The following is a 23,661-nucleotide window of genomic DNA, read 5'->3' as shown; positions in this document are numbered from 1 at the left end:
ATTTGGACCTATCTTTTTCTATTATATAATAGCGATTAATTATCAAGGTAAAAAGGTTTATGTAAAATATCATTCAAGAATTAAAGTATAATATATCTCTATTATATAAGGGGAAAGGGGAGGGGGAGCTATAGTGTCCCCGAATGAAGAGACTATATATATATATTACCCCCTTCCCACTCTAAATTACAAATTTACTTACAAATCAAGGTGGCTTCAAACAAAAATACCAAAAATATAATTATAACAATCACTCACAAATTACAACCTATGAAAAAATTGACTTGAAATCAAAGTGTTCACTTTTTTTACAATTTATGAAGTACTGTACTTTAATTCAAAAATCAACTAAAAAAATTATAATATTAGAAATCATAAATAAATTCAATAAAATGTCTATTTTGTTCATAAAATTTAACTTTGAAAAGTAAAAAAAAAATGGTGAGAGACTTAAGTGACGGAAACTAAACCAATCAAATTTTGCAACTAAAAACAATTATACTTCGTATGTCTAATATTCAAATTTTGACTCTTCTGCCGAAGAAAATGGAGTTTCTGTTTCAAAAAAAATTCAAGCACGCATCGAGTGCATAAAATTCTAGTATATATATAAAATCAAGGAGAATAATTTCCACTTCTTACATATGTGTGAAAAACTCTGAGAAAATTAATTAAATTGACAATGTAACTTGATTGACACAATCATAAGAAAATAAAACTTGAATTTCATATTAATAATTATAGTAATAATATTTTAAAACCTAAAGATTGATTGTTATTCAGTAATCTCTATTATATAAATCAAGCTCTTCCACTTTATTAATATTCAACTATTGAATCCAATACACAAATTATTCCATTTTATTTGAGCATAAGCTTTAATTTGCTTTATATTTCCTTCTCTCAATAATATATTTGAATTATGATGAACAAATAAAAAAAAAAATCAACGAAACATTGATTTAAGAAAAACATATTGAAAAAATTGAAACAATTATAAATGTATGTTCAAATCAATTTTTTTGTAACACTGATGAATAATAAATTGAAAAAAAAAGGTTAATATGATACGCACGCATAGTGTGCAAAATCTGCTAGTATTTTGGTATGTTAAGACTTAGGGTCTGTTCTCTTCGGCATAAAACAGCTGAACTGAACTGAACTGATCTGAACTGATCTGAATTGAACTGAACTGAACTGATCTGATCTGATCTGATCTGAACTGAACTGAACTGAACTTATCAGTGCTGAACTGAACTGAACTGAACTGAACTGAACTGAACTGAACTGAACTGAACTGAATTGAATTGAATTGAATTGAATTGAATTGAATTGAATTGAATTGAATTGAATTGAATTGAATTGAATTGAATTGAATTGAATTGAATTGAATTGAATTGAATTGCATTGAATTGAATTAAATTGAAATAAACTGAATATAATAAATATATAAATAATATTTTAAACAATAATAATATGAATTAAATAATAATTATAATGATAAGTAATAATAATGAATAATAATAATAATAATAGTATTTTGGATATTTTTAAATGATAGTTATAAATAAATAATATTAATAATCATAAATTCATAATAATAATAATAATTAATGATAATAATGATAATTAATAATTACTATATAGATAATATTTTAAACAATAAATTCATAATAGTATTATTTTATATTATTTTTATTAATATATTAATACTTGATGATGATATATAATAACAATAATATCTAATAAGTAAATTAATACTCCCTCCGTTTCCTAAAAATCTTCCCACTTACTGTTCCTACAGATACCAAGGAAAATCAAGTTGTGTGGGGCATGGTGTGAGTAAAGTAGGAGAGAGAAAGGGGTTAAGATAAATAAACAAATAAAAAGGAGTTAAAATAGGAGAGAGAAAGGGAGTAAAATTGAATTAATAATGTAATTGTGGACCATATGATAGTGACATAAGAGGGTAAATAGGGAAATTTGTTTTGCCAAATAAGGAATAAAGCAAAAGAGGGAAGATCTTTTGGAAACACCCTTAAACGGAAAGAGGGAAGATCTTTAGGAAACGGATGGAGTATTACTATTTTAATAATTAAATTTAATAATATAAAAATATTTAGTAATAAAAATAATGATTGGGTTGGACCGCAAAAATTACATCATAAACTGTCTTGACGCGATTTGATTGGTTTATGGGCTAAAAAAAAGTGGGTTTATTTGTGCTTTGACCTAAACCATGTTCCTCCTAATAATAATAGTAATAATAATGAGTAAAGCTATAATAAACAAAATAATATATAGAAACAACAACAACAATAATAATAATAATACTTAATAGTAATGATATATATTTAAATAATAATAATAAGAGTAATTAGTAAAATAAATTATACCAACATAATAATAATATTTAACAAAATGGTTATAAAAGAATGGAGCTGAACTGAACTGAACTGAATTGAACTGGACTGAACTGAACTGAACTGAACTGGACTGAACTGAACTGAACTGAACTGGACTGAACTGAACTGAACTGAACTGAAAATAAGCTGGGGAGAACAGGCCCTTAAGAGGATCCATGTGTAAGGTAAGTGTGAGAGTTAAAGAAAAAACAAAATCCCAAAAAAGAAAAGTAATAAAAGTGGAAAAAAATTGAAAAACAAAGAAAGTATGTTTGTGCATTTTTGGAAAATAATCGGATGACAAATGGAAATATATCACGTACGGGCCTGCAATATGGTCTTACCAACAATGTTTTACGTGATTCACTTACTTTTCAAGAATCAAGGTTGACATAATTGGTCGGAGACCCTCTTTACGTTTTTATGATAGGGGTTTGATTCTTGCCTTTTATAATTTATAAAAATTCCCAAATTCCCCAATTATATTTGATATTTGTTTTACCTCGAGAAAAATCGCTTACTTTTGTGTAACTTTAGATTATAAATATTTTTTTGTGTGACCGATATATAATCTATATGTTGTCTAGTTTTCATATTTTAAACAGTTTTTTATTACACTATTCATATAGTCTATTTGTTGTATAATTTTCGTAGTTCGAAGAGTTTTTTATTATACTATTTATAAGCTCTACTTTAACCATGGTTTGTTAATTCGTTATATATATCGTAACGAACAACATGTTCATATGAGATTTTACTTGATAATAATAGTCAAAATATTGTATTGATAAACGTAAAAGTTAAATCGTATAGATCGAAGATTTTCTACTCAAATAAAAAATTAAAGACATTACGCACTTAGACACATTCCATTGACAAATTTGGTAAATTGAAATATATTTCCTAATTAGACAACTACAACCACCCCCCAAAAAAACTATAACTACTTATTCATGTAAGACGTTGATTATGTACTGCATATCTCAACCTCAAAAAAAAATACTGCATATCTGTATCAAACATTCAAAAATGGCCCAGCAATTTTTGCATAAACTTATGCTCTTATTCGTCTTAACTTCACTACTATCAGGTATATATTAGTCATCTGCTACAATGCATCATTCAAGTCAGTTAGGTTTAATTTGTTATTTTAGATCATATTTGAGTGACGAATCATTTGATTTAGGTGATATACGCATTTACACTAATCAAATAAATTCAAAAGTTCAATGGATGCAAGACATTATATATCCTATCGATTGATTTGGATTAGGTCAACATGAAGTGTATTAGGTTAGGAAAATTTGTCATGACAAACTTTTTATATGTCAATATTTAGGGAAGGCAACTTTGTAAACTTTTTCCGGCAACTTAAAACCTTGTCAAATGCTTAACCTAGTAATCGGACAGGTTCCAATTTGCTTTTGAGTTTCTTTGATAACTTGAGTCTTGGAACTATCTTTTGCCTGATAACTTGATTCTTGGACTTATGTTTGAATAAAATTTTGGCTTCATATGGAGTAATATGTATTTCATGCTCGGTGGATACATTTAATCGGGCAGGTTCTAACTCCTGTCAATGTTACAAGGACTAATAATTAGATTAGATAGGCAATAATTTTTGTTTAGAAATATTATACTTATTTAAAGTTTTGCACTGAAAAGACGAATTAATTAAGGAAAATGATATACATAGCCCTTAAGGCTATGTATAAGAAGTTTAAAGTAGAAATAAAAATTTGAATCAAGTATTTATTATCTCAAATGATGTGAAAATTTGTCATAAATTCATAAACTGTTTCCATTTTAAGACATGTATTTAATGTTTATATATAGTCCTGATGTGAAATTTTGTCATAAATTCATAAACTGTTTCCATTTTAAGACATGTATTTAATGCTTATATGTAGCCCTAAATAATGCTTATATGTATTTAATGCTTATATTCATAAGGGCTACATATAACATTACCTATTAATTAATCGACACTAATCTCATGCATATACAGTTAAGTGCCAATTAATTTTATGATTTATATTTCCTATGTCCAATGAATATGCAGGATATGTGATGGATAAAGTGAGTGGAGAGATATGCGTTATAGGACTAGGAGAGTGTGGGAAAGATTGTGAAGAAAGGTGTACACAAATGCATCAAGGAAATCAGAGTCATGGGGAGTGTGATTATAGCCTGAAGCCACCACTATGCAGTTGTTATTACGATTGCACTCCGCCTTCGCCTCCACCTCCGCCGCCGCCAGCAAAAAAATGCCATGAAAACGACGGTATATGCAGCCAAGAGAGCTGTGATGATGAGTGCTGTATGGCTAAGTGCAAGAACAAGTTCTATGGAGAAAGTGAGGTACTAGGGATATGTCAAGAGATTGTAGGGGCTTCTTATAGACTTTGTTTATGCGAGTATGATTGTTGAAATTTGCCTTTGGATGGGGTATGTGCAAGATAGTCCAAAGTAATTTTTTTTTACCAATTTAAAATAAATAAAATATACAGAGTATGTATACTTAGCGGTTCTATTATATATATGGAAAAAGTTATATGCAGTCTTAAGGGTTGCACATAATTAAGAGGCTTAAAAGGGAAAGTTTTTGAAAAATGAAGCATTGATTATATCAATTTATGTGTGATTTTATCATAAATATTAGAATTTATACCAGTTTATAGAAAATATATTTAATGCTTATATATGCAACCATAAGGGTTATGGTTGCATATAGCATTACCCTATATATAATATATATATATATATATATATATATATATATATATATATTAATATTAAAACCTCGCTTGGGTTTTAATGGGCCCGACACTTGAGAGTAAAGGGGAAGGGTAAGGGGAATCCCTACCCTCAAAGTGCCTCTAGTGGGGATTGAACCCCCAACCTTAAGGTTGGAAGGGTACTCTCCTTACCACTAGACCAAGTACTACTTGGTATCGGTTCTATTATATGGTGCTACTTTTTTTTGGGTCATCTTTCGGGAACCTCTTCAATTATTACATTTATAAGTTTTACTATTATTATCATTGTATATATGCCGATAAATTAAAGAATGTTACTATAAGATATGTGAAATAGAAGTGTTATACTATAAAACTAGCTGATAAGAAGTGTTGCCATGCATATATCTAATAGAGTGTTACATATGCTGATTTAAAATGATACATAATATTTAACAAAGTGTTACTATAAGTCAAGAGATGACATAGAAAATGTTACTATAGACGAAAAAGTGTTACATAAACATTATGAGTAACACTGTAAAAATGCTACATTAGTTTAAAAAAGTGTTACGTTAGAGAATTTTGAGTAACACTTGAGAAAGTGAAACACTAGCATTGGAAAGTGTTACCTTAGATAATAGGTAGCACGAGCAGATATTTCACTTATAAAAGTGTTACATATGACCTAAAGCAACACTTTTAGGCCTTTAAGTAACACTTTTGGGGTGATACTTTAGGCCAATTATGCACTAGTGTCTTTTGGACGTCTGCACGAGCCTTATCTTCCCTTATCTTAGCAGCAGCCGCCTTTGCAGCCTCAACTTCCGCGGCGATGCATTTTAGGACGTGTGCATGAGCCTTATCTTCCCTTATCTTAGCAGCAGTCGCCTCTGCAGCCTCAGCTTCCGCGGCGATGCATTTTAGGACGTGTGCACGAGCCTTATCTTCCCTTATCTTAGCAGCAGCCGCCGCTGCAGCCTCAGCTTTCATGGCGATGCATTTCTGACAAAGAATCGACATACTTTCCATATGTTCTTCTATAATTTGGTCATCTTGGCTTCTTCCATAGTGCAATGTAGTATCGACATAGTCGTCACTAACATCGTCATAGTTGTCAGTTGTCACTAACATCGTCATCGTCCATAAATTCGTTCTCGAAATCACCACAATCATCAAGAAGTTCGGCTACTACATGCTTAATTCAGAATAACTTTGTCGAATAGCCAACCCATTTTACGTTTTGGTCTTGTGTTCTTTGGACAGACTCTGATTACAACACCACAACTTTGGCAACATAAAGAACGACCCATGGTGCGCGCAAATTAATTGGCGAATGTAGCTTTGTGCGTACTGCTAGTTCTGGCAGTGAGCTATAGTTCCTACTTTCTCCGTCTATGATTGAAGGAATATCAGTATAATAAAAAGTCAATAAAAACGACAACAGTAAACGACAAGCAGCTACTCCATCTGATCCATAATATAGTGCTTGTTTCTCTCTATTTAGGTCAAAATATAAAATATTCGACCAAATATTCTTATGAATATATACAAAAGAATATACTCACGTAGCATCTTGTTAAATTCAACTCAATGTGTACTTTTATAATATCAATCTTTTTATAATTTTTATTTATACGAAATTGAAGATATTGATGGTCAAAAGTATATTTTATACACCATAAGGAAACAAGCACTATGGACAAAGGGAGTATAATAATACTTTTTGGTCAAGTAATCTAATTGAACCTATTATCTGCAACAATTCGTGGCAAATCATTTGAAAGAATAAATACAACAATTGCACAGGATAACTTCTCTAATACAACTAACTAATTAGAGAATGATTAATGAGTAATGACATGCATGAAGAATGAGACTATTTGATCATCGTACCTAAATGATGGAGTTAAACGAACAGGGCGTAGAGATTATCAATTGTGAGTAGCCCTTCAATAATACCTGCCTTGCTTTACTGAAATACTGGAATTTTTTTTCTGGCTGGTTCAGAATACTGGATTTATGTTTATATGTATTACTACTATATATACTGAAGCTTCGTTAGCATCACTTGCCACTTGTTCTCGTCAGTAGTCACTTGTATTTTGATTAGGTCGTTGCTCGACTAGGCAGTTTTTATCACAATTCTTACTTCATAGGGAAAAGTCATATGCCAAGCCTACTTGGTGGAGGTGATGGGCAACTCACTTTGTGACTTTGAGTTTACAAGTTCGAACCCCACTACCTATTTGTATTTAGGAGTAGGGATTCCCTTATATCTCCTACTCTCAAGTGTTAACCTGTGTAACTGGGCTAGATGACCTGCGAGAGATGTTGGCTAACTTACGAGATGTGCTGGTCCAATAAGATTATTGTTTTTATCAGTGGATCCTCAATGGGGCGAAAAAAAAAGTCATATACTCGTATCTCTTGTAAGTCTTATTATTTAATTTGTTACTTGATTGTTGGGGCTTAGTCAACGCAGGACAATAGTAAGTTAGGTCATTAATTATAAAGGCTCTATATAGTTTCCAGAACATATTATATTTGTATATTTTTACCCATTTGAGTATAGTATGTGACAAATGTGCATCAAATTATGATGTGTTTGGTGGCACATAGTTCTACATGCTCAAGTGAGCACCTAAAAATTTGCCCTATTAAATATCACAAAAATTGATCGAAAGTTATTATTATTATCGAAAAATTATATATACTCCTACATAATTAGTAATGTCAACCAATTCGACTTTACATATATATATAATTAGATACTAAGATACATTCAAATTTAACCTTTAATTTTACCTATATTTACAAACTCCTAATTAACTAATGTGATTCATGAAAATTGCACATTATATTTCTATAAATAAAAAAATTGCATATTATATTGACATTTTAAAATTTATATAATAATATTAAAAAAGTGATGGGATAAATATTTCTATAAACTTATGATTTCTTATTTTCCAAGACTCCAAAAATTGTTATTATCACCAAATTACAAACAATGGCACCACCGTTAGTGATAAGTCTGATATATATGTGTGTGTGTGTGTGTGTGAGGATAATAAATTAGAAACCCTTAGGCGTTGACTACTATATGATTACATCGTTGATCGAGGAGGAGATGACAAGTGTAGTTATCAAAGGGCTTGAGAAAGAAATTAAAGCACGTCTACTGATACTGGACGACTAGGACTCGTAGACTAGGAAATTCGTCGTCGAATGCTTCCACTTGAAATGGGGTCATTGATTTGCCATTAGGCCCGATAAATTTGTCTGAAACTGAAAGTGGTCTTCCATACATTTGACAAAGACGACGTATATGCATGGTAATTGGTACTGTGGTACATACACCAAATTTACTGTTTCTAACGTGAGTGATTAGTCGTCACAAGAGTGTCATAAGAGATAAGACCTGGTCATTGGCCGGGCCGAGCTTGTTCAAGGACTCAGCCTGCGGATTTGGGGAAATGACAGGCCGAGTCCAAGTTCGTGAGTGGAGGTCGTGTCGGGACGGACCTGAAATTTCCAGATTTTGTCCACGGACTCGTGCCTCCTGCGGTCATGGCCCATGTTTTATGTTGTTTTTTTGAATTTTTGACCGTTTTAGGCTAAAAAGAAAAAAGAAAAGAGGCGTTCGACCCACGGGCCATCTAGGCGGGCTCGTGCCGATGCGGGCCTGAAATAAAATTTCTTGACTGTGACAGGCCCACGGCCCACGTAGCGGATAACGGGTCAGGCCTCTAGCGGGCTCGTGCAGGGCCGAGCCTAAATCGTGCTGGGACGGCCCGCGTGCTGGCCCGACCCATGCCCACCGGCCACCTCTAAGTGTCATATTTCAGTGTCATCATCGTGTCACATACTAATCAAAATGAGCGAGTCGAGTCGTGTAAATGTATAATACACCAAATATACATCTACATAGAGCTAATAAAAGGTTCGACCTAAACCTAATCCAAAATAAATAGTTTAGGGTTAAGATTTTTGAACCACTTAAGTAAATCGGTTAGGTTCACGTTGACATTTCCGACTCGAAAATGACCTACTTTGACCTTATTAACTTATACATATAGAAAATTCTCGAAAAAAAATATTGCTAAATCTAAAATGTGGTTAAAATAAAAAAGTGAAATATCATGTAAATAGGTCATAATTAGTCGAAGAAACCGTAAAATTACACACGTCAACTTGCTCATTTAGCTTTTTAAGAAAATAATATTGTTTTTATTAAAATAATGATTATGATTAAATGGGTTATACGGGTAACTCTTTTATTAAATCGTTCAGGTCAGGGTTGTGTCTTTGAACTTGCTCTTAAATTAGTTAGGTTTGGATTGAGGGATTCTTAACCCATTTATTATCGACCCGAACATGAATCTTGCCTGATAGCCAGCCTTATGGCCTTTTTAATCCGAAAAACCTAATTTAGAATTTGGATCAGGTTCGGGTTGGTCAGCCTAAAATTAACCGTATTTTTGTAACTTGTGTCATATTTCCTAATTATAAACTTGTATAAAGGCAATGACATTTCTTCATTTGAAGCTGGTAGTTCATTCATGGCTTTGAAGTTTAAATATTTGATTTAATTGACATTTGAAGTTAGAATTTGCAATGTTTTAATTTTATAATGTAAAATTAATATAAATCAGGTCATAATGGGTTAGTTTCGGGTCAATCCCAAACCTGTCAAGTCGGGTTCAGATTATGAATTTTGACCTGAAATTCAAATCAGGCCGGGTTTGGGTTAGGGGTGATTGACCTGATATAGAAGTCAGATCGACCGGAACATGACCTAACCCGACCTAATTGTTACCCCTACCTGTACCTAATCCGTTAAGGTTCCAGGTCAAGTTAGGTCAACCCATTTTTAATTTTAGGTTGAAAATTTCAACTCAAACCCAAAAAATTTAGATATTTGATTTAATTGACATTTGAAGTTAGAATTTGCAATGTTTTAATTTTATAATGTAAAATTAAATATAAATCAAGTCATATTGGGTTAGTTTCGGGTCAATCTCAAACCTGTCAAGTCCGGTTTGGATTATGGTTTTTTGACCTGAAATAAAAATCAGGTCAGGTTTGTGTTAGGGGTGATTGCCCCGATATAAAAATCAGATCGACCTGAACATAACCTAACCCGACCTAATTGTCACCCCTACCTGAACCTAATCCGTTAACGTTCCAGATTGAGTTAAGTCAACTCATTTTTAATTTTAGGTTGAAAATCTCAACTCAAACCTTAAAATTTTGGGTTAATAAGTTCCGATTGAGGTTGGATCAACATGTCAACCCTATCAAACACGGTCATGAAGTGAAGCATTATACGGTTCAAGTCATTTGATCTAGTCGTCTCCCAGTCTCGCAGGCACCACGCCGCACATCATAATCATACTGTTTTAACGTGAGTGATAAGTCACAAGAGTGTCATATTTCAGCGTCATCCGAACCTGTGTCATATACTAATCAAAATGAGCGAGTTGAGTCGTGTATATGTATAATTAGGGGTGTAAGTTCAGTTTTTGGTTTGGTTTTAGGTCTAAACCAAACCAAATCGAAATAAATTCGGTTTTGAAATTTCCAAACCAAATCCAAACCGAAATTCGAATAAATCTAAACCAAACCAAACAAAAATATGAAACCAAACCGAATTTTTTTTATCTTTCAAAATCCAAAATAAACCAAACCATATTTTTCATATTTTTTATTTTTCTATTTTTCGCAACTAATACTAAAAAAATTACACAAAAAAACAGAGATTAATGATATATTTTTGTAACTAATATCAAAAAGAATAAACAAAAAAAATACACATAGATTAAAATACCTGATCTGAAATCTTCTTGAATCTTTTCAAGTTCAACACTTCCACCGGCGAGAGGAGAGAGAGAGAAAGAGGTAGAAACGGCGTACGCAACCGGCAAGAGGAGAGAGAGACGGAGGAGAGTTTCTGTCGCGTGCCGGCGTGCCGCTGCTGCGTGGGGGTTTCTGTCGCAGACATCAGGGAGAGGAGAGGATAGCATTAGGAGAGGACTAGAGGAGTTAGGGTTTACTGGTTTAGTTTAGGAGTTAGGAATTTAGGATTCAAAAATCAAAACTCAAAAGATGATAAGTGGGCTGGGCTGGTCCAGCTTATAATTTTGGTTTTATTTGATTTTTTCGATTTTTTCGGTTTTCCAAAACCAAAACCAATCCAAACCGAAAAATCAATTTTTTTTTGAATCAGAACCAAACCGAATTTCAAAAAAAAAACAAACCAAATTACTAATTCGGTTTGGTTTCGTTTGGTTTTCGGTTTTCAACCAAATAACTTACACCCCTATGTATAATACACCAACTATACATCTACTTAGAGCTGGTAAAAGGTGATTTAATCCGATAATTCGACCTAAACCTAATCCAAAATAAATGGTTTAGGGTTAGAATTTTTGACTCACTTCAGTAAATGAGTTTGCACGATTAACTCATATAATTGAACGGGTTAGGTTCAGGTTGATATTTCCTACTTGAAAATTAACTTATAAATATAGGAAATTCTCGAAAAAAATTATTGCTAAATCTAAAATTTGGTTAAAATAAAGTGAAATATCATGTAAATAGGTCATAATTAGTCGAAGAAACTGTAAATATACATACGTGAACTTGCTCATTTAGCTTTTTAAGAAAACAATATTTTTTTTTATTGTAATAATAGTTATGATTAAATGGTTATACGGGTAACCCGTTTATTAAATAGTTCAGGACAGGGTTGTGTCTTTCAACTTGCTCTTAAATTGGTTAGGCTTGGATTGAGGGATTATCGACCAGAACACGAACCCCGCCTGCATAGCCAGTCTTATGGCCTTTTTAACCTCAAAAACCTAATTTAAAATTTGGGTTAGGTTCAGGTTGGTCAACCTGAAATTAACCCGATTTTTATAACTTGTGTCATATATATTTCCCAATTATATATAAACTTGTATAGAGGCAATGACATTTCTTCATTTAAAGCTGGTAGTTCATTCATGGCTTTGAAGTTTAAGTATTTGATTTAATTGACATTTGAAGTTAGAATTTGCAATGTTTTAATTTTATAATTTAAAATTAAATATAAATCAGGTCATATTGGGTTGGTTTCGGGTCAATCCCAAACCTGTCAAGTCGGGTTTAGATTATGAATTTTAACCTGAAATTCAAATCAGGTCAGGTTTGGGTTAGGTGGTGATTGACCTTGTATAAAAGTCAGATCGACCGGAACATGACCTAACCCGACCTAATTGTTATCCCTACCTGTACCTAATCCGTTAAGGTTCCAGGTCGAGTTAGGTCAACGGATATTTAATTTTAGGTTGAAAATCTCAACTCAAACCCAAAAATTTTGAGTTAGGTTCAAATCGATTTATCAGCTAGGTTGGGTAAATATGTCAACCCTATCAAACACCGTCATGAAGCGAAGCATTATACTATTCAAGTCATTTTATCTAGTTGTCTCTCAGTCTCGCAGGCAGCACGCCGCACATCATAATCATAGTGTCCAAGTAGCTAGCAACCAACAAAAAACAAGTTGCCTTAATAATAAATATTATTAACAATTAAAATCTAAAATAAATGTGTGCATAAGTTGAATTTTTCAATTCCATGGCTCTATATAAACGCATATGTTAGAAGATAAACACAAGCCAAAAAAAAAAAAAAAAAAACAAGATCTTGAAGCTCTTCGATCAATCTTCATAACCGGTAATGAACAATTTAATTATTACCAACTTTCACATGCATGCAATCAATCTCATGATGAGCTATATTTTGCTTTCTCAATTCAGCTTCAACTAAACTTTCTATTATGCAATTTTTTTTATGCTTTTACCTCTAAGTTGATGCTTAGACGTATACTAATACCTCCATCTCTTTTTTGTTTTACTTACTTAATTTTCACTCGTTCTTCATCATTTTATGTTTTATTCAATAGTAATTCAAGGTCATTTTATTGTTTTTAAAGTATATTTATTTCTCGCTCTTTTTCTCCTTGACCCATTACATGAGAGTTGAGACATATTTGAAGTGAATAATTTTTCTTAGTCTTTTCACTCCCTTCTAAAGAGTTTTAGTAACATCATACCCATAATTGTATGTAGTACGTCCCTCCTCTTCTCTCCGGTCTTTATGTTATAAATAAAAACTAGTTGGTGGCTCGGGCGATGCCCATGATCATGAACCAATGTGAATTTGAATTTTTAAATCAATCACTTGAGAAAAGTGGAAAAAAGAGTTATGCACTGTCAATTCAACCAAAGCTTAAACTGATGGTTGAGGCCCCAGGAATAGATTTATACTCTATCATGCCCCCTCACGCAAGAGCCCTTTGGGATTGAAGTGTGGATGCAGCACAGGTCTCCCTCATACCTGACGCTAAATATCCCACTGAGAAATGAGGGGTGGATGAGATTCGAACCCGCGACCTTCTTGTCACGTTGGCTCTTGATACCATGTCAAAGGACAACTCAACCAAAAGCTTAAGCTGATGGTTGAAGCCCCAGGAATAGATTTATACTCTATCATACACGTTGTATTGTGCTTAGGAAATTAAATGATCTTCAAGCTCTTTTTAAATTTTCTACATAATAAATTATAATATGAATTATCCATCAAATTAAATATAAAAAATATAATATCATCTTTTTTTAAAGTAGGTTGATGTGTAAGAATACAACCGATGCAATGAAATGGTGTAGTAGGTGTTGAGAGTAGGACATGCTATTGTTAACATTAACTTAATGAGTATTAGTATATATATTTGTATTTGATTGTCTTAAAATAGAATATATAGTCTTTAAATTTATTTTTTTCCATAAAGACTAACATGAGATTGTAGAGTAGTTGGTTAGTGCACTTATATTTCAAATGAGAGGTTATGGGTTCGAGGCATATAAGTATATACCACACACTTTTCGTAGTAGTCGGAGCATGAGATCAGGTTAAACATAAATTATATTGAATTTAATTGTTGAGTCTGAAATCATAACACAATACCATAAATTTATGAGGTGGTATTATAAGAGTATCATATAAGCTAAGTTATGCATTTGGATTTTGTCCTAATTTAGTAATTAGTTTCTTTTTGTTTGGCTGAGTAAAATGGCCATTTGATGTTTACTAACTAATGTGCATATATATATGCATATTATCAGGAAGAAAGGGTAAAATCTTGATTCACCATGACCAATAAATCTGAAGAAGCATCAGTAAAGTCTAAACATCAAGGCCATGATAATAGCAACCGAGTTAGTGAAGCAATCGTAGTCCCACAAAAGAAAAAGGGCAGAAAACGTAAAGTTCTTTGGAAAGTCTCAAAATGTTTTGTTAGACATGCAATGTACCATGCTTTGGGGATGCCTCATATGAGTGTCATTGATGTCGCTAGCTATCTATTCTGATCGACTGGTTGTGTGGCAATAATGTACTACTACTAAGTAGTAGTATTTGGTCAAGCGTTTGCTTTCTATAACTAATTACTTTGTTTGATAGATGATGTTTGTAATAGATGATGTATCTTCTCGAATTCATCTTGTGTAACCTTAAAAAATGATTATGATAGTGTATCAAATTCTAATGGATAAGGCATGAGAAGAGACATGGTTGAGAGAGGGAAAAAGATTTAGAGAAGGGTTTTTTGTCAGAAAGGACCTAATAAAATACAAGTTTTGTGGGGAAGGACCTAATAAAAAAATTTTTGTCAAAAAGGACCTAATAAAATACTTCCGATTGTGAACAGGAACCACTTTATGAATTTCCGGCCAAATTTACCATTTACCGGCGTTGACCCTTTTGTTTACCCCTAGTTGACTCTTTAATGTTCAATTCCTATTTTAACTGACCCAAACATTATTGAATTCTCACACTTTTCTCCCAACAGCGCAATCTCCATTGAAGGAAGTATCAACTTATTCGATCTTATACCTGCAACCTTCATCAAAATCCAAGCTATGTTTGCTCTTCAGATTTTACTCTCTCAATGTTTAAGGGTTTTTGAAATTAGGGCTCCTATTATACTTTTTCCCAAAAACGCAAATTAGGGTTCTTAATTTTACTGTAATTTCTCTTCTCCTCCTAATTTTACGGTAATAGAAAACAGAACATTAAAGACTTAACTAAGGGTAAAAAAAAGGGTCAACGCCGGTAAATGGTAAATTTGGCCGGAAATTCATAAAGTGGTTCCTGTTCACAATCGAAAGTATTTTATTAGGTCCTTTTTGACAAAAAAAAATTTATTAGGTCCTTCCCCACAAAACATGTATTTTATTAGGTCCTTTCTGACAAAAAACCCAATTAATTACTATAAACTAGTCATTGGTTACATTGGATTGTTTTTGAAATGCATTGTAGTTGATATTATTTTTCAATAACTTATTGGAGGGAATGTTATGGAAATATTACTCATCATTAGGATTGTTCTTGTAATATGTATTTTTATTATTGCCTATTATACAAGGAGAGACTAGAGAGTACGTATACTACGTACTGAAGCCTTATGCAAGAAGAAGAAAAAAATCGATTGTATGCTTGTGATTGATTTGTATGGACATGCAATTAATATCAGTATGTCTAGTATGTAACTTATTGACTCGTTTTGGAGTGTATATCCTTGTGAATTTGATTATTCAAATTAGGCAAAACGTGGCTAAATAAAGGTCACAAAGTAACTATGGTCTAATCAGTGGCGGAGCCAGGATTGTTAATCAGGGGTAGCATAAAAGAACTACTAAATAGTGGTTCATCATTATGCTGAAACATAATTCACGTTTAATTCTTATAACTCTTTTTTAAAAAAATAGTACAACACTATTATAGGAAATTATTTCGGATGACTAGAATTTGGTCCATTTACAACTTTGACACCCCATATTTAACATTTAACATTTACTGATAATATCTTATTAACACCATGAATCATTTATTAATAAGGGTATTAACTTATCTCTATTATATCAGCCAAGGGGGGCTACGGTGTCCCTTTAAAAAGTCATTTTTGTCCTAAGATAAATATATAATGGGATATTCAATCTTCTACAATATATCCTTTCCTAATTTAAAGATGGGGTAAAAATTCTAATGATAAATTAAACTAAATAAGCATTGACAAAGTAACTTGACACAATTAGAAAAAAAATTACAAATTTAAATTGACTATAAAACCTTATATCTAAATGTTCATTACAATTTCTAATCACTTTACATTAGTTTGTAGGATAATAATTATAAATCACACTTCTAATATTATATTTAGATGAAATTTATAGAAAGCTAGTGTTAACTAATATCATTTGCAGCAGCCGGTAGAGAAAAAAACTACAATAAATGCCCATCTAAACAATCTCCTTAAAAAAAAAACAATTCCCTCCATGATTTAATTTCCAACCTTTTATAGAGTACTAATGGAGAAAAAGGAAAAAAAATGGAAAAAAGAAAAAGAAAATAAGAACAGCAACAACTAGTTGTCATTGCCCACAAAAAACAATGAATTAGAACACTCTTACTGCTACTCTAGGGAATCGAACCCGGGTTGGCAATTCAATATGTATTCATCTAAGAAAAAAGTTCCGCCACTGAGACGCGCGAACTCGCCAATAAGTTATTGCTCTTTCTGCTATATATACCGTTTTTCCTAATTTTTTTTCCAGCCAATTTTTTATTTTTATTTTTTTTTGTGGGGGTAGCATGTGCTACCCCTTGTTACTTAATAGATCCGCCCCTAGGGTCCAATACGCTAGCTTATTAATACAATTCATGGCTAAGAGATGTTAGAAGTTTGGACATACTACATCCATTCCTAAATAATAGTTACACTTTTCACGCATGTCAATACACTACTTTGAACCTTTATTTCTCTAATTTTGTATTGGTAAAAATATAAAAAGTCGATATTTTAAAAGTAAATATCGAGACGAATCAAACAAAAGCCCACGTAACTATATTTTCTCTTAACCATAAATCACAATGATAGTCAGAGGGAAATATGTGAATAGTGTTAAAACTGAAAGTGTAGCTACTTCCTCCGTAACGAAATAGATGTTACATTTTTAAAAATACATTTTTCTACGTAAATTTTTAAAGTAATTTCACGACTTGACTGTTCTTAAGTAGTTATGTAAGCTCTTCTTCTATAGTGTTAGAACATACCTTAGTGTTTGACGATTCTCCTTCTTCTTCAGATTTGGCCATGAGGCATAGGTGAGCAATTTCTTCTTCTATTTGCTGCTGCTCCTCATCAGAATCAGATTCTCCCCATGTAGCACCCATGGTTGTTTTCATGTGTTTTTGAAAAAGGTTTTGGCTGATCCCTGTTCCTTTCCTTGAATTTTCCTTTTCCCTTCTCGAAATTCCATTGAGGACGCTCTTTTGATAAAGTGATTGGGACTTCCACACTTATGACATCTCAATTTGGTAGGCTTCCTTGTGACCTTCCCTTTATGTTCTTGTTAAAGAACTTCTTGAATCTTCGCACGATGATTATTGCGGCTTCTTCGTCATATATCTCTGACTCTTCTTGATCATCTATCTTGAGAGCAAGAGCCTTAGGTCTCACAAAGTCTGACTCGTGAGTCCCTAGATGCAATTCGTGGGTCATCAAGGAACCAGCGAATCGTTCCACATTAAATGTGATGAAGTCTTTTTTCTCAAATAAAGTTGTAACTTTAGCCATATCCACTTCTCATCCTTGGGAAGACTCCTTAGAACTTTTCGAACTTGTTCCTTTGGAGTGATGATTTTTCCAAGAAACTCAATTCGTTTATGATATTTGAAAAGCGAGTGAGCATGTCTTGAATAGGCTCCTTCTATTTCATTAGAAACAGTTCATACTTATGTATAAACATATCTATCTTCGATCTTTTCACCTTGCTTCTTCCATCATGAGTGACTAGAAGGAGCTCCATCATCTGCTTTGCGGTCTTGCATCCCATGACTCTGTTGTACGTGTTCATGAGGACCAAGGCCACAGTAGTGGAGTAACTTTTTAGCCAAATTGTTCATCTCCATTTTATCAAAATCATCTTTATCAAACTCTTCATGGGATTTTGGAATGAGCTCCCTTTATCATTTTTCTTTGTTACTTCGAAGTCGCCAAGCTCAATTACCCTCCATACTTGATAGTTTTCTGCTTTTATGAAAATCTCCATGTTGTTCTTCCGGTATGGATAATGCTTCACATTGAACATGGGAGGTCGTTGAGTACAATATCCTTCATAAAGTTTTTCTCTCGTAGCGTTCATGGTGTCAGGTAAAAGCTCCTCAGGGTTAACTGATTTTTTGAGGTACTAGGCTCTGATACCAATTGTTATTCTATTATGAACATTAGACCAACTACAAAAAGCGGTTGAATTGTAGTTGAGGAGAAATTTTCGAATTTAGATTGTGGAATCAAAATAACTTAAAAACGAAAGAGAAAAAGCGCACGAGATTTTTACAAGGAAAACTTCTTAAGCCCGATAGGAAGAAAAACTTGGCCACGAGGGATGTTGACTCAATACTCTCTTTATTATAATAGGCTAAAAGACTCTCTTTTACAACCTATTGATGGACCCTTATCTGTTCCTCTAGAAACTTGTTCCCAGTCACTCAGTTCCCCCTGAACTGGTGACACTCACTTTGACTTCACTCGAAATCTTCTCTTTTCTCTCTTTCTTTCTTTCTCTTGGTCACAAGGATATTCTCTGATTTTTCTCTCACCCAAGCACTATGAATCTTATTACAATGATATGTAAGAGAAGAAAATACAGAAAAAATTTCTAAGTTAAAGATTGACTTTGAATTCTTGAAAGTTGTATTTTTCTTTGAACAAATCTTCCTCAATATATAGCTGCTGTAATTTTTTCTTTCTAAAAATGTAATGCTCCACGTTCACAGAGTTATGCGCTTGTAGAAATAAGGAGCGAGATCATGGCCCAAAAGGCGTTACACTTTCCCCAAGTTTATTGCAACGGTAATCAACCGCTTCACTAGCCGTTAGTGGGCTTACATTCAGCGGGTGGGTTGAAGCATGAATTTCAATTGAGCATATTGTTCTAGAATTTAAGCAACACATTTTTCAACCTATTCTCAATCAATAACAACAGCAAAAAGCAATCTAAAAGATGAAGAATCTTTTACTCAAAGATTCTAAGTTTATAGATATATCAAACACACCATATGATAAAAATTCAAAGTGCATAAATAATAATATCTTGACGTAGATTAAATAAATTATATATATATATATATATATATAATATAATATTATATATTATATATAATATATATATATATATATAATATATATATATATATATATATTACATTATTTTTGGTTTTTTATTTTTTTGCAAAATAAAAACTATATATATAACAATCGAAGTATTTGGCATCATCAAAATATAAAATACAACATAATATTTTACAAAACAGTAAAAAGGAATTAAAGAAACTCGTGAATTTCAGCTAGCCAACAACTTGCACGGGCAAGCAGAAAGATGCACGAGCGTGTACCATGGTGCATGAGAAAGCGAAAATGTGCTTGGCATGCACACGAGACAAAACCTTTTTGCTCTTTGTTCACATATCTGCATGTGCAAGCAACAATCGGCTTGGTCCCGTGTCGCTTGGGAAAGCGGAAATGTGCGTGGTCCTGAGAAAACAATATTATTCAAAGATCATCATTTCTTCAATCACAAGGAACTCAAACTCATCTACTCGCCTCCGGAACTCATCTACTCGCCTCCGGAAGTCGCTCCGGAAGTGGCTAAGACATGTCAGAAGTTTGGACATACACAAAAGTGTAAAGGAAATCCTTCCCGATCCCCATCCTGGCCTAGTTCTTATATGAATATCTCATTTGTTGAAGCTATGATATATAGCGCACACCATATGTGAGTGTCCCATATTGATAAAACAATAGATACAGTTATCTTTATAATGCAAAGGGGCTACTCCTCTTATTGTCACATGATTTTACGACGGAACCTCCTTTGTATTGTGAAGTGGACTCTCTTCCTTATGATGGGCCTGGCCCAGACCCATATTCTCATAAATTAAGTTAGTAGTGAGATTTATGCTTCTTCTTTTTTGCCCCCTTTTAATTTTGAGGCTGGTTTGTAAGGCAAATTCTGCACATATATGCTTACTTTTTGATAGATAAAATTCTTGTTATCCTAATAAAAAGAAATTTCATTAGTTAGTGTAATATGTAACAACTATCACAATAGATAAACAATTTCTAATTTTGCTAAACATGCTTCAAATCTCAAATACTACTTTGAATTTTTCTAACTAGAATAATACAAATTTTTGCCTGTTCTCTCGCAATAATATAAACTTTTGATTATTTTTAAATAATACAAAGTTTTGCCCAAAATTCCTCCAGTAGGACATTGACCGGATAGTCAGTTGTTGGTGCATGTAAATTGCTTATGTGGCACTTACTTCTTCTTCCTTGTTTGATGTGGTTCTTCTTCCTCCATTTTTTTCCATTTCATTCTTCTCTCTTGCTCCCCCTCCACTATCTTCTCCCTTGCTCACCCCTGACCCCACCCCCACCCCACCCCTCCCCCTCCACTTCCTTTCCCCCCTGACTACCACCAACATCAAAATCACACCTAACCAGTCGAATTAGCTCCCCTCCACCTCTGAAACAACCCTTCACCCACCTATAAACAGCCGCAAAATCCAAAACAACCCTCACCTACCCAAAATCAAACTCCTTAACCATTACCCACCGTCCACCCTCCTAACAACCCTTCACCCGCAAGAAATTAGCCCTCTACTTAAAACCCATCGCTCTATCCAGAAATCAGCCCCACCCAGAAATAATGATGGCGATGTTTTGCTTTGACAGTTTATTGGGGTGGTTTGGGAGTTTTGTTTTTTGGATGATTAGGGGTTCGTGGTGGTGAGTGTGGTGTTGATAAGATTTGGTGGGTGGGGTTCATGGTGATTGTGACTGGATTTTGTGTATTTTTGGGGGTGAGGGAGTGGAGGGGGATGGTTTTCGAGGCTGGGGTGGCTGGCATTGGTGGTTTTCGGGGGTGAGGTGGTTGTGTTTGGTGGTTTCCGGGGGTGGACGAGTGGTGGGGGTGGTTTTCGGGGGTGAACGAGTAGTGGGGGTGGTTTTCAAGGGTGGGGGGAGATAGACGTGGTGTTTTCAGGGGGAGGGGGGGGGAGCAGTGGTGTTTTTTGGGGTGGATAAAGGGAGACGTGGTGTTGCCGGTGGTTGGGGTGGAGGAGGAGGAGGGAGAGGGGGAGAGTCCAATAGTTTCGTGGTGGGGTTTCAGTTGGTAAGGGGAGGATATATAGAGAAAGAAATTTTCGGTTTTTTAAATTTTCTTTTACCTATTTTACAGGTTTCACATTGTCCTATTGGAGGAATTTTGGGCAAAAATTTGTATTATTCAAAAATAATTAAAAGTTTGTATTATTACAAGAAAACAGGCAAAATTTTATATTATTGTAGTTAAAAAAATCCTACTACTTTTAACCTTAACGTTTAAGCTAGCTTGCATAGCTACATGCGCTACTTATCTCTTAATTAATGTTGGCAGCATATGTAATTAACAAAGTCCTGTTGAACATTGTTAAATAATTTGGAGCATAAGTAAAATTGTCAAGCATAAGAAGAGTCAACTACCTATGTGTATGTTTGTCGTGCTCACACGTTGAACATCGGTGTTAACTACCAACTTTCTAATATAGTTCTCGGAATACACTTTCCATCTTAATTGACTTAATAGAAATCAACAAGGTAAATCAATAGAATAACTAATAAAGACTAATCGATGTAAATCAGCTGTACAAACAATGATTAGCCAGATTTTAAATCATTTATTGAAAACAAAATCATACTTCAAATGACTTGACAAACTTTATGGGTGTAAAAGAATGCAACTTTTTTTTTCTACTATTTCGTATCTGAATTGTTCTTCGGTTGTGTTTACAATACGCTCGTTCATTGGATGTGTTTTTGAGGTACATAAGATACACATACTCTAATCTTGCATGTACTCAGTCAAACACACTACAGTTTATCGTTTCAAGAAAAGGTATTATAACAAAAATCTAATAATAAATCCAGCTTCTTTTAAAGGTGGAATGTCCTAATTATGGAGGTAGTATAATGACTCCCAAATTTGAACTTTTAAACATTTCTAACGTAGTAAAAACAATTGAAGAAGCAATTGAAGTTAGATATTATGGATAATTCAACGCTTGATTTATATTTTTTCACTTTTATCTCTTATATCCTTTCAACTTTTTCAAAGGTTGATTTAATTTGATAAATGGACCTCCATACATACATTTATTAGATCAAAGGAGAGTGAGTTTAGATTTAATAATGGTTTGGGAATCTATCCTAAAATTAATTGGTACTAAGTTGTATAATACTTCCTTCGTTTCTTTTTAGTTTACTAATTTTACTTTATAGGAAAAGTACAAAAGTATAATAGAGAAACTAAAAAGTTCGAGAGAGAAACTGAAAAGTGAGATAGATAAACTAAAAAGTGGATTAAAATAATAAAGTGTGAATGATATACAATGAGTGGAAAAGAGGAGAAAGTAAATGGGACATGTTATCAAAAATAGAAAAAATAATAATGTATAATTTAAAAAACAAAACCCAAAAAAAAAGGAGTATACATTAAAAACAAACAAAGGAAATAGGTCATACTAATCTTAGCTTATATGTTGGTCAACTTTTAAGCTTTATCTTAAAACTTCATCTCTAAATCTAACTAGACACGAGTTTGATTATCTTCAAACCACCCCCTCCCTCCAGAGACGGCTAAAGTTATGTGCAGGGTGAGCAACTGCACAGAGTCTTCGAAATATAAGGGTCCAATTTTATTAGTTGTTCGTCTAAAGAAAAAAAAACCTAAATCTAGTTACAAATTTAAAGAGATTAATTTCTATTTGGTGTTTTTCTTCTTCTCCTATTCTCCAAAAAATCGCATCGATAACTCTTCCGTCTCTTCTATTCACCAACAAAAAAATTAATCTTTATAATTTATTTTAGTACAGAATTTCTAATTTTATGAGACGGCCATGCTCCCAAAAAATATTCCAATTATTTAGTTGCTCTTGTTGGTTTCATCGTTTTCTATATTTAATTAGAACCTGTTGGCGAGTGGTTTTTTTTTCCTTCTAACATATTGTTCTTGTCGGTTTCCATTATTTGATGTTATGGATTTACTTCCCTATTAGAATAGTCTTAGCTATAGTAATAGTCTTAGCTATATGGCTTCTTCCAATATCATACTAATTCCAAAAATATGTGTTCATGTAGAATTTTATATTAGACCATTTCATTTGACACAAGTTGTCCTTGTTTATTTTATGGGACACAAATTGCCCTTGTTTTTTAAGCTAAGGGACACAAATTGATATTGACCGCAAAAAAAAATGGTTCAAAAGTCAATACCAAAACAAGCATATAAGATTATAGGCTTATAGTTGTATGTATATACATGTATAAATATACTCTCTTGCTGTTGTATGAATGTGGGCGAAGAAGG

General features: G+C 33.1%; 1 protein-coding gene and 1 long non-coding RNA gene across 2 annotated transcripts; both read left to right on the top strand.

Moving 5' to 3' along the window:
• Positions 1–3,434: 3,434 nt before the first annotated feature.
• LOC130591896 (defensin-like protein 182) lies at positions 3,435–4,835 on the top strand. The gene is made up of 2 exons (XM_057395856.1): positions 3,435–3,495; positions 4,468–4,835. Exons 1-2 carry the CDS (start codon positions 3,435–3,437, stop codon positions 4,833–4,835), a joined length of 429 nt encoding a protein of 142 aa, XP_057251839.1.
• Positions 4,836–12,409: 7,574 nt separating this feature from the next.
• On the top strand, positions 12,410–14,613 carry LOC125499005 (uncharacterized). The gene is made up of 2 exons (XR_007275659.2): positions 12,410–12,865; positions 14,314–14,613. It is a non-coding gene; the product is annotated as an uncharacterized LOC125499005 (long non-coding RNA).
• The last annotated feature ends 9,048 nt before the right edge of the window (positions 14,614–23,661 follow it).

Source organism: Beta vulgaris, chromosome 6 (assembly GCF_026745355.1).
Source record: "Beta vulgaris subsp. vulgaris cultivar EL10 chromosome 6, EL10.2, whole genome shotgun sequence".
NCBI classification, from domain to species: domain Eukaryota; kingdom Viridiplantae; phylum Streptophyta; class Magnoliopsida; order Caryophyllales; family Amaranthaceae; genus Beta; species Beta vulgaris.
The sequence above is the reverse complement of the archived record's forward strand: the minus strand, read 5'-3'. Positions and strand labels throughout refer to the sequence as shown.

Bases quoted from the DNA above. Each gene is read 5' to 3' on its own strand.
- LOC130591896 (XM_057395856.1), top strand. From the start codon at position 3,435: ATGGCCCAGCAATTTTTGCATAAACTTATGCTCTTATTCGTCTTAACT. The intron at 3,496-4,467 runs GTATATATTAGT...ATGAATATGCAG, and splicing joins CTTAACTTCACTACTATCAG to GATATGTGATGGATAAAGTG.